The sequence below is a fragment of the Channa argus genome, chromosome 23 (assembly GCF_033026475.1).
Source record: "Channa argus isolate prfri chromosome 23, Channa argus male v1.0, whole genome shotgun sequence".
Taxonomy (NCBI): Eukaryota; Metazoa; Chordata; class Actinopteri; order Anabantiformes; family Channidae; genus Channa; species Channa argus.
The window spans coordinates 7113703-7126595 of NC_090219.1; the positions used below are offsets into that span (position 1 = coordinate 7113703).

The window sequence follows — 12893 nt, forward strand, 5'->3', positions numbered from 1 at the left end:
TAAAAAGTCGATAAAAAGCCGACTTTCTGTCGTCCTGTGTAACATTTCTAACAGCAACTCTCCCGCTGTTGTTTTTGTTTTGCTGTGTACGTATGTATGCACGTGCCTCTCCAAAATTAGGCTACGAAGGCGCGTGCTCGTCGTGCTCTCCGATTGGACGTCTGAAGGTGTGACAGGCGCGATCTCCGCACCGGATTGGCTCGCAGCACGTGTGTACGCGCACACGTGCTTCCGGCTGGGTGTAAGAGACTGGGGGAAAAAAAACACACACACACACACACACGGGGGGAGAAAACGGTATTTGGAGAGTTTAGGACGAGCGACTACACAGATATTATGCAGCGCGGAGGACAGACAGGGACACTGGCTGTAACGGGGAGCTGTTGGCTATGCCAGGTCTCGGAAGGCTATTAGGAGACATGTCGCCACTGTAGGTGATGTTATAAAAAAAAGCACAGGTGTTCACACTAGCGAAGCGGCTTATTTTTTCATGTCCATCTAAATTGGATACGGAACGGGGCGGGAGAGCTAGCAACAAGTGGAGTTTGGCTTGGAGAGTCCGAGATTTGTCACCGCCACCAGCTATGGAAGAGCAAAAGGAGCCCAACAGCGGCCGGGACTCTACCGAGGAGGAGAGCATGTCCCTGTCGCCGAACCTCCCATCCCCTGCAATGATTTTACCCCACCAGGCCGCCCAGCAGGCCCACAGAACCACGAACTTTTTCATTGACAACATCCTGCGGCCGGACTTCGGCTGCAGGAAGGAGCCGAACTACCGCGAACGGAGCCAGACGCCGGGCAGAGAAAACGTCAACCCGCTGGGAGCGAGGCCGCCGCACGCCGGCAGCCTCTGCCTGGACTCCAACTGCAGCAACGACAGCACCTCGTCGTCGCCCTCCCCGTCGTCGTCCACGTCTTCTTCGCCTTCATCCAAGCAGAACTCGTCGAAACAAAGCGAGCCGGCGAGCAACGGGACTGGCAGATACGCAGACAGCCCTTCGTCAATTATGGTTATGAGTGGCAGCAATGGAGGCTCCCCGCCCACAACGAAAGAAAGCCAGCCGCTGTTGTGGCCCGCTTGGGTTTACTGTACACGGTACTCGGACCGGCCCTCATCTGGTAAGGCGCTAATAGTCCCCGAATTATGCCGCCTGGGGTGCTCGTATGCTGGGGAACTTTGTTGGGTTGACTCCTGTTTTTCTCCATAACATTATGTAAACGCCCATGTTGTCTCTAACATATCTGCTCCAGAAATCCATGTTAGTCCCAAAGTTACTCATATGAGTTATGGTTTAAGGTTGGCACATTTAATATTACATACTTCTATAAGGATGCTCCAAAATTGATTTAACTCACCCAATAAAATTTGTTTTAACAATATTAAAAAATATATGAAAGATATATGAAAAAATATATGAAAGAGCCATTACCAAATGGTAATGGTAAACAGGGATTCAATTTTAAATACAAGGGAAGCATATATGTCATCAATATGAACCAAATGGGGAATTTGTATTGCTTATTCCTCTCTCTTACTCACAACCCCCCCCCCCCACACACACACACACACACACACACGCTAATCACACACACAACAAAGCTGTCCAAAGATATAAACATAAAAGTGCACTATAGGATATTCAAAATTCAACTTTATTAATGCCAGGAGAAATTACTTAGTAACTCATTATTTGTTACGCTGGCCTGTAAAATGTCAGCTCAAAAATCGTTATAATTTTCACTGCAAGTCAGTTTGCATCACTTTTTTTCGTGTGGGGCCTAAGAGCAGGCTTTGTTGGTGTCTTGTGCAAAAGTAGCTTAGGTTTATATTCGCTGAGTGAGAACAATACAAGATCGTTGGGCCTCGGTTCTGTGCGTCAGGATAGGTTTACAAAAATATAGTAAAAGCTGATGATTTATGGGTTAAATACCATCGCTAAGCCGCCAGAAGACCACCGCTGGGTTTGGGTTGCAGCTCACTGTTCTGACGTTTGGCGCTTTTAAAAACAAACAAACAAATAAGTTGTGCAGGGTCTGAATCTGCGCTTTTGCGCGCGCGCGTGTATGGTGTATGTGTGTGTATGTGTGTGAATATTAAAGGAAAAAACCAACACGCTACTTTTTTTGGTCCTTTTGCATTTAGTCCAAATACTGCTGACTTTTAACCTGATGACTTTGTCAGCTGATTCTCAGCATGCTGTCAGTGTTTGGGACACCGGGATGCACATGCTACTTATTTGCAGCTGGGAGAGGACGTTACTTAGTTCTGAACAATAATAATTATAGTAATAAAAAGACAATACATTTGGAGGTCTACGTTTAGGGTGATAATATATGTATGCTTGTTTATAAACAGTTAACAGAATAATGACGAAAAACACGGATTTATGTGGTTTAAAAACGAACTTATTTCGTTGCATCCGTGTTGTGTTTATTACAGCAGTCCACACCTTGATAGCGAGGCGATGATACCTTTAATAGTGTTTCTGCTTTTATGATCATGATAATGTGTTAAAGTGATCAAATGTTAACACCTAAGGCTCAATCGTTACTTTTTATTTCATATTTTGTTTAATGCTTCCTTTCTCTTGGCCTCCGTTGCAACACAACTGGCATTCCATTCAGGTCTAGCAAGCTTTCTTCCTCTTTGTGCCGGTGACTGGATTAACAGTCATCTTGTGTGGTTCAGGCTTGGCTGCAAAATGCATTTACTGTGCAAAGCAAAAATCGACCATTATAAGCCCACACGCAGTATACTTAGTTTGCGCTCTAACGCATATTCTACATTCATAGTGTGAAGTTTTACATTTTTGCCCCTTGAGCTTGTTTTGCTGTGCGCATTTAGAGCAAATTCGTCCCTACAACACTGCGCTGCAGCCAGGTTCATAGGATAAAGAATTCCCAATCCCGGATAGATCCCTTTAATTGTATAGCGGCGTGTAGAAAATGTCCTTTGAGAGAAAATTGTGACGTTGTGAACCTGTGAAATCTACACTGGGACTTCTGTCAAAAGCAACTTATTTAATTTGAGCCGTGGCAGTGGGTTGGTGCTTGTTTTGGTGCCTTAACAAGCTTGACTGGATCTAATGTACCAGACTCCAAAACCTCCAAACCTGCATGACAACAAGAGAACACAAAGATGGGGCAACGAGCGCCTCGGAGGACTCGAGATCATGGACACTTTTTAACTGCTCCGCAATTTTTTTCTTTGATGTGTCTGTTTTTTCCTAACAATGTCTTCTCGACCATTTCTCAATATACTAATCTATTGTTTTAAGCTTGTAAGCTGGGGCGGTCGTTATGCTTACTTGGGAAAATCTCCAGTGCTGCTACAGTTGGATACTGCATGAAAAGGCTCTGCCTAGTTTTTTCCCACCTCTGATTGGCTGTTCCACATTTTCCACATTCAAGAAAGTCACAGATCAGATTGAATAATAGTTCATATTAGCTGAGCATGAATTAATAATCATGCGTTAATGTAAGGCTTTGACACAACGACCACTGTACTGAGTGGCGGAGGGAAAATGCTTTTATTTATCACCGTTTTAAATTGGTAAAAGACACTGTAAAGTGACAGCAATTCACCCATTATTGTTACACAATAAACCACAACTGTGTCTTAATAGCCAAACAGGAGTCCAATTTGGGTACTGCGTTTTAAAGAATATGAAATAGTTTGGGACGAGGGCCAATTAACAATGTATGACTTTCCTTCACAGGGTTTTATTTTGGCGTCATCATAGTGAAGCTTCAAACAGAAAACAGTAGCATGTAATAATGAAATTAGCCATGTTTAAAAGGTAAAATAAAGCTCACTGATATATTAATGTCAGGACAGTTTGGAGACTTATTTGATCATAATATTCAGCCTGGTTCCTTATTAAAATAACTTTGTGCACCGACTGTGTAACACTGTGTTTGTGGTCCAGCCGTAGAATAAATATTTTTATTTCCATTGTTGTTTCCACGCCAGGCCCAAGGACACGGAAACTGAAAAAGAAGAAGAGCAGCAAGGAGGACAAGCGGCCCAGGACAGCGTTCACGGCCGAGCAGCTGCAGAGACTCAAAACCGAGTTCCAGGCCAATCGGTACATAACGGAGCAGCGGAGACAGTCTCTGGCCCAGGAACTCAACCTGAACGAGTCTCAAATTAAAATCTGGTTCCAGAATAAGAGGGCCAAGATAAAAAAGGCCACCGGCTACAAGAACGGCCTGGCCATGCAGCTCATGGCTCAAGGACTTTACAACCATTCAACGACCACCGTGCAGGACGAGAGTGAATAAGAGGCCGCTACCTGACTCTCTGGCTTTGGGACATATTGAAAAGTGAACTGGAAGTGGGGGCAACGTTATTTAAAACCACAGATTTCTGTTTATGGTAACAGTATATGGACATAATTATATAAATGGACGATCGTTATTAAAGTTTATATAGCCACACAGTTATGTTGTATACAGTACATTTCATTTCAGCATCATCTCATCTTTTCTGTCCTGGTTGTTTTTTTTTAAGGATGTCTTATTGGCTCTGTAGGCTCTCTGTGGTCTCCTGTTCTCTATCTTTGCGCCATATTTTCCTTCAACACATCAGTCCGCAAACTCAGACAAGCCAAAGATTTTCATATGTTCACATGTAGTCTGAAATAAAAGAAAAGGAGAACGGTAGATGGACTAAATAATTCTTTCATTCGTTTCCCCAGATAATATTCAATATTTAGAAATTCTTAATGTGTTCAATCTAATGTGTTATACAGATTTCATACACAAAACAAAAAAGAAAGCTGTTAAATCGACAGCATGAAGAGCATAGTTTAATTGTTAATATACTAAGACATCCCTATAAAGTGCCTATATGAATATAAAAACGTTGATTAAAATTTAGGCTGACGACATAAAATGCATTCACGTTAAAGGAGCATTCCGTAAATCTGATCATGGACTTATACCTTTGAATCCTTTACATTTTTACTAGTGTTTCAACAGTGAGAGAAACGGTGGGACAGAGACAGACAGACACACGCAGACTTCAAACGTCTCCCACAGTTTCCTGTTTCGCAGCTCATCTTTCACTAGAATCCGACACTGCAAGTTTCTCCATAATGGATAACATTTCACTTATTAATGTATTCTGGGCATTTACAAGACTCCGCGTCCCTGCTACACTTTCTTGCTAGTCTGTTGTTTTATTTATTTATTTTTTTTTTGTCCTTTCGGTTTGTCCTGTGAGTTCAGTGTCGCCACAGCGAATCATTTGTCCGCATGTTGATTTGGCAGAGTTTTTACGCCGGATGCCCTTCCTGACCCAAGAATCCCCAATTTCCAACGGCCTTGGGACCAGAACTGCGGCAGTGGCTCAGTTGTCCCTACCGACCTTAGGGTTCGCGCCCCCCCTCTCCCGACCACATGCCGGAGCGTCTAGGGGCAAGTGATTGAATAAAATAACCAGACATGGGTTTGATCTGGCCTGAGTGGCCTGATGTGACCTCAGGTTCAGGTTTGATAGAGCCTGGCTGTGAACTGTGTGACTTGGCGTGTGTTTGTGTGTGCATGTGTGTGGGTGTGAGAGTGTACGCGCGCGCTCCAAGGTCAACGAGAGCAGACGTTTAAACCTAAGGGGTTTTGCATAAATAGGTGTCTTTTTCTGATTATGGGAAACTTGTTTTTAATCACATAGCACAAGTGTTTTCAGGCTGCTTTTGAAGGGATTGTTGGAGGGGGAAGGCCCAGATACAAACACTACTATAACTTTAATTTTACTGGTGAGTCAAAGTTTTTATTGGTGTGAAACAATGCCTTCTTTACCAACCACTTTAATCTCCGGGGATGCGGTCAAACAGGAATCGTACATATTTTTTTTTTTACGTCTCATATTTATGTTAATTCCCTGAAAGTGGGCTCTGGATGACTGTTGGTATTTATGAAAATATCATCAACAGCATGTTCACATTAGTGACGCACATGTTAGGCTTCTTTAGCATCTTTTTATTATTTTATCTTTTATTGTCTTTATTTCTCCGCAGCTTGTGTTTGCCCTTATATTTCCATGTTTCCATGTCAGCCAAAAACGCTCCGTGTCATTCTTATAGGTCATTTAAAATATAGAGACATAGAAACAACAACAAAACACTTTTCATGAGAAGTCATTGTGTTTAAAAAGTGCTTAAATTTTGCATCAAAAATGGGCCCGTGAGGTCAGGATTTATTTTCTAGACGTCTAATATCGTTGCCGATTTATTTCCAAACACAATATAATCCAGATTATACTTTCTAACTCATAAATCCATAGACGACCAGCTTCTCATCTTGATTCTATCATTTATTCCATGTAAAAGTGAACGACTCTTAGAAGTGGCAGCCTGTTGTGTGATCCACCTCGGGCAAACACTCGACACGCACGACTGTGCTCCAAACAACCAACGCTGACATGTCGTGATTTATTTTCTTTCTGTTTGCTACGTGGCTTATATGCAACTGATCTCGAATCGGATTATTTAATTAAGAGCTAACAAGCCTGCAGAGGTCTGTGGCGGAGGAGTTCACGGCCTCCGAGTTTCAGACTTTTTAATTATTTCACGTGCTGCTGCTGCGTTTGTGTTCAGAGATTTAATAAGCGCCCTGCACATTGTGTGTTAATAACTGATTTCAACAATGAAGAGCAGGGACTCTGTGGTAGTCAATAGGCAGGTTATCCCGCAGGTTTCCGATTTTAATTAACATCGCATCCTTAAACTCTGCCATCATTTATTTATTTCTGTGGTCTGTTTGTGAAGACAACTCACACCTCACATATGCATCCAGCAGCAGACTTTGCCTCTTAAGTGCAACAGTAAATTGTAATTAATTGAGTGTAAATGAAAGGCTCCAAATTAAAAAGTATGTAGACAAAGTTTTTAAAAAAAATTGTCCTATTATTATTATTATTTTAAATATTGAAGAGTCATGAATGGATTCTTGTATGTCCAGACCGACATGACACAATGCTGATGAAAACCTGCAGGCTACAACCAGAGCAAAATATTTGCTCAGTTGGGTCCATAAATAACTGGACCCAACTGAATTTAATCCAAACATTTTCAAAAATTGTTGGTGGATCTAATTTGTTCATTTGTTTATGCTTAAACGCTGTTTATGTTACCAATACCTAAAAAGTGAGTTTGCACACTTTGAAATACTCTAATAACACTTTGTATCATTAGGAATTAAATGACAGTTGTTGATGTGTTTAGGAAAACACACAAGGTCCTAATGTCCTTCTAAATCTAGACTCTTTGGCCATCTGGCCTGCATGTGTGAAAAGAGGTGAAGAGGTTCCCTGGCTCTTCACGGTCAGCCAACCCTGTAGCTCTATTATTATAATGATAGTTTCCTTCCCTGCTGTGAATGCGGAAGAGGGTCTTATGACAGTGTATTTAAAATTCATACAATTATGAAACAGCGAGAGGATTTCTCTCTCCCCCTCCCACCTTGTCATTGAGGAAGCCGAGGGTTATCTGTAAAACAAAGAAAAGCCAGGGATCGTTTGCATAGTTAGCATAGTGTGCCTCGCAGGCACAATATGGATTTAATTTATATGCAAATGAAAGTAATAAAAGGAGAATACACACTGGAAATCTCTGCTGTAGAAAGTGGGGAGAGTTGGATTCAGAGCAGGTAGCACACATGAACAAAATGGAGCATTAGTCTCAACCAAGAACAATAATGTTATATAATATCCAACTGCTGCACAAAGTGCACTGGTGAACCATGCACCACAGCAAACCCCCCATAGATACGTGGAATTAAATAAGATTTTTATTATAAGGAAAGTTACACTGATCAGCCAACAGTAAGGCAGCAGCAGCAAACAAGATCAAAGAGTGTTGACGTGCTGAGACCCATCTCTCTCTTTCTCTCTATCACACACGCGTACACACACACACACACACACTGTACCCACTCTCTCATGCTTTCTACCAAAAACGCAGCCTATTTGCATTGGCTCAGAAAGTTGTCAATGCATGACGACCTTTTGGACTTCATGCACTGCACTGACATTGTGTTTTGTGTGCACTGCTGTACTGAAGTATAACTCTAAGGTACTTGTAATTCACTTGAGCATTTTCATTTTACACTTTTAGATAAACCAACAAACATTAGTCCATCTTGAAAAATATTATAACAATGATTTTAAGGCACTAATAACAATCATAAAATTATAATTATAGGGATCATTCTGTGTTGTGACACTCCTAAACATCCAAACTGTATTGTTACTAGATCCAATTTTAAAGCACATAGTATATTTTAAATGGTCACATTTCTACTTTCCCTCATAATTGCATTATAAATTATGTAAAATACAGTTTTATATATCCATCTATGCTAATCATTTCCAGTTAAACAAGTTTTTATAAAATACACGCATGTCAATGAATACCATCTACAATTGATTTTCCTTTTTTTACAGCTTTAACATTATAAGACACTGTATATAGGAGCACCCATTACACAAATTTGGGTTCCCTTCAGAAACATGCAGGCTAACCACCTGTCATTCAAACAAAGGGGGGTGACCTCATCAGGCCATGAAAATTAAGTGCTCAGAGTGTTGTTTATTTAGTGTGATACATACTGCTGGAAAATACATGTTAACACAGAAGTAGAAAAGCTTTTAAAGGATAAACAATTATAGCTAAAAAGATGAAGAAGCACACAATGAAATGCACCCATGCGGAGACATACAAGAATGTGCAAGAAGGCAGTAAAAGAGAATCTGGGTATACACACACACATACACACACACAGCTTTAAAAGAGCTTCTTAGATCACAACTCTGTGACTGTGCTGGTGCTAAGTAGAGGAGTGTAAAGTAATTTCTTCCCAGCTGCCGCCTCCACAGGAGGGAAGCCAGACAAAGAGAGGGGCCCTTCTTCTGTTTTTTTTAAATGAATTATTGTAGATGCCCAACATCATATAGTCCTTTGATTTTAACTGTATTCAAAATCAATGCACATAAACTGCAAGCAGCTATAGCAATTGTTATTTTATTTGAGTTGCATTAAAGACCAAAAAAGAAAAGTATAAGCTGCAGTTTTGATTAAATATTCAATAAAAAAAGTCTATAATCATGGCGCATGTTTAAATTCTGTTTATTAAGAGCATTTAAAATAATAATTTTAAACAATAATATTTTTGATATAATGTACATAAATGCTTCTTTGGAGAAGATTCTAGAAAATCTTCTTTTGGATAATCTTCCTCAGTTCTAGCTCAAAGGACATGAAATATAGTGTATATCTGCTTTGGTTTTTGTGCTGAAATGTAAGTAATTTACTGTTATCAGTGCATAAATATAAATATAATTTATCATTCCATACATTTTAACATGGCTTATGATTTTAAGACTGCATCTAGTGTACAGGCAGCTTTTAGCTCATAAATTACAACAAAAGTTATATGTTTCATTTCTAAAAATTTCGTAATATCATAAAGAGACAAGTGCCAACATTTTAAATAAAAACAAAAAATGTGAATAGGCTGGATTTATAAGAAGGCTAAGTTCATTAAGTACTTGGGTGAAAAAGCATAAATTACAGTTCAAACTTGGGGATGAAGAAGAAGCATTGGTCCTTGCCTTCTATTTGTTTTGGATTTGAACTTTTAAGGGGGGAACTCTTTCTTGCACAGAAAATAACGCACAGTTTTTGTGTGGCCTTGTGTGCTAGACCAATCACACCAATCAGCTCACAAAGAAACTAATTATAATTTTCAAAGCTTTAAAGCCAGATTGTTTTAATTTCAGGAATACAAATACCAAAATCAGGTCTCACCATAAGGAACTTTCCTCAGGACTTACTGTGGCCTTTCAACTGGACTCAAACTCACGCACACATACACACAAACACACACACACACACACACACACAAACACAAATACACACAATCAGACAAAGGTAGTATTGAGAAGAAACCTCCCACAATGCAACTAAGCGACCAGGGGGCTCTCAATTCCAACAGCCGTGATCTCACCGAGCTAAATCCAGATTACATGGAGGATATACACAGTGCCACTTGTTTACCCTGCACGTCAGGGGGTGATTTGAGAGGGGCTGTGTGTGGAGACAGTGAGGGAGAGCATCACTAACACACTGTACAGAATGCAAACTGCCCTGTTCGGACCTAAAGTGAGAGGGAACGTCTTTGTGCAATTAAAAACAAGCTCCAATCACACAAACCCCCTTTTCTAAAATGTGTGATTTTTCTATGGGAGTCTTGTATGAAGTATGTGTTTTAGTGTATGTTTTTGGGGTAAAATTGCACTGGAACGACATAAATCAAATGTTAAAAATCAAATGTTGAATAGAATTTTGTTTTCTGGTTCATGTGAACTAAATCTTCCTCAACCAAGTCTGCATTTTTTTTTAGGATGATCCAGAACGTAAGGATGTAATTTTCCAATATATAGCGTGGTACTGAGAAGGCGGCGAACTTAGGGACAGTTATTCCTCTGTAATTAAAAAGCAAGCGTCAGGAAATGACAGTGCCTCTCCAGCCACAGCTATGTGGCAGACAACACATCAATTCAAAGAGTTTTTAATCTGCTACATCATGCAGCACATTAATGACTGTGAAAACATTGGTTGAAAAACATGGACGTGCAGAAATACAAAGGATCTCAGAAACTGAAATGTTTTCATTGGAACTGTGCTTTATTCAATTAAAAAAATATATTTTAAAAAATGCAATCCAAAGTTTCTTATACACAGAGAAACTTCAACACCTACTGCCATGTCTTTTTTTCATATGTGGACTCTATATTGTGAAACTGAACGCTGTCCAAGGATCATATGATAAAACCACACCACAGTGCTATGTGGGCTGCACATTTTATACTCTTAGGCTCATGGTGAGTCTTTCATAAAGGCATGTGCACACACAAACGCAATGAGAACAAAGGCATGGACACCTGGGATTCCCTTGTTGTCTGGGTGGTCACATGCACCTCTGCCTCTTGTTCATGCCTTCCACATGTGGCTTCACTTTATCTTCCCACTCCTCTCACACTCTCCCTATATGTTCCCTTGCTGAAACCAAAGCTGTGAGAAGAAGTCATCGATGAGAATATCAATTCGACTTTCCCTTGACTGCTGCCCCACTGAGAGCCCTTACACTTCAGACAAGGGCTCTGCTGTGAATTCCACGCCCAATATTTTTTGGGGAGACTGTCATGTTGGTCAACTCAGTTGTTAAGTGATGAGAACACAGACACCACAACCATCCCCTCTAGCATGGGATGGTTGTGCTGAATGACAGCAGACCTCTTAGCTTTTATAGTGTGTTTTTATCATTTGGGGGTTTATTTTCTATACAATTTAAAGAAAAAAACAATGGCTGACTTACGTGTTGTCTGTCTGTCTGGTTACCCTTTCACCTTCTTCTCACACTTCAAAAGCGGACGCACTTGTGGAAATCTCCCTCTCTTCCGTCTTTCATCGCGGCAGCCCAGCGATGGCGAGAGGTGATGCAGGGAAGCGATTAGTCATATTCAATTTACATATGGCTGTCACGGCCTCCTCCAGGCTGGGCGCTGATGTCATCTGTGCATGAGGCCCTCTGTGACCACCCGGTGTATGGGAAGACCTCTCCCTGTCAAAAGTGGGGGAGAAAACCTATCACTGTTCAAGTGGTATGATAAATGCGGTGCGGCACTTTCGTGTGCATGTGTGTTTGCATAGGCTATGAAGTTGGTTCACGTGCTTACATGGTGTATTTGACTGTGTGTGTTTCACGCATGGTATATTAGCACTATTTTGAATGGCAGCAGGCAAGTACTCCTAAAAATAAACTTTGATTTTGCCAAGAGATCCTTATCACGCTTTAACTTGTGTCATTAACTGTTAAATTAACTTAAAAAGTTGAAACTATTGCTTTATTTAATAACTTTTGTTAACTTTATTAAAATTGATAAGAGATAAATCGGACAGGATAACAGCAGCAGCTTCTTCTTTCCAAACAACTTCCTGGCATTTTCTTAGTAGAAAGCTCTTAACATTATGTAAATTTGGCAGATGTTTTGAGAGGCAACTGGTTGTTTCAGATCATATACTGCAAACAAGATGGTTCATTTTTTAAACAGTTATTCCCCCCAAAAAAGCATTGACCAGGGGTTTTCCCTAACCTAAGAATGATAACTTCTGATTAACATCAACTACTTCCTGTTGATTCAGTTGCCCAACAAACTTTGTCTGTAACTACATTCTCTGGGATGAGTTTGTCCATAGCAATTTATAGTATATGCACTCAAACTTAAAAGAACCTAAATGTTAATAAGAACCGAAATTACCACCTTTCCTAAAAAGCAGCTAAGAAAGAGTTTGAGAAAATAACAAGTGACAAGGAAGCGTTAAGTCTGCATAATTAAGTTTGCAGTCTCCTTAAGGCTAGGCCTTAAAGAGAATACAAACTTAACAGCATGATGGTTCCTACTACAAGCTCAGTGTTGAATCACCAATTAGTTCATAGTCAACTCTGAGTAGGATTGTTGTAAAAGAGGAAAAGTGCCATAATCTATACCAAGTTGTGACATATTACAGTCAGTATAGTCCCAGTATCTATCCTCATCTGAAAAGTGGCAGAATATCTACAATAGCTGCAGGATAGTTTATCTCAATATGCAAAAAGAGAGAAGAATTCAAATTTGACCTCATCATCCTCCACCATAACGTTTCGATACATGGAATGAAAATATTAAATTTAAACATATAGTTTATTTAGAATATATTTTGACATTGAAAATAAAGAGTTTTGGTTTAACAGGCCTTGTCTTACAGGTATTCACATTCACGCACACACTAATGGAGAGGGAAAGAGGGTGGTCAATCGCTTTGGATCCTCCTTACAGAAATATAAGCTCA

At 40.2% G+C, this 12893-nt stretch overlaps 1 protein-coding gene across 1 annotated transcript; it reads left to right on the plus strand.

The window, feature by feature from the left end:
• Positions 1–270: 270 nt before the first annotated feature.
• On the plus strand, positions 271–5954 carry LOC137108797 (homeobox protein engrailed-1-B-like). Its single transcript, XM_067493840.1, has 2 exons — positions 271–1119; positions 3974–5954. The coding sequence occupies exons 1-2, from the start codon at positions 585–587 to the stop codon at positions 4282–4284; spliced, it is 846 nt and encodes a 281-aa protein (XP_067349941.1). The 5' UTR covers positions 271–584; the 3' UTR covers positions 4285–5954.
• Positions 5955–12893: the final 6939 nt, after the last annotated feature.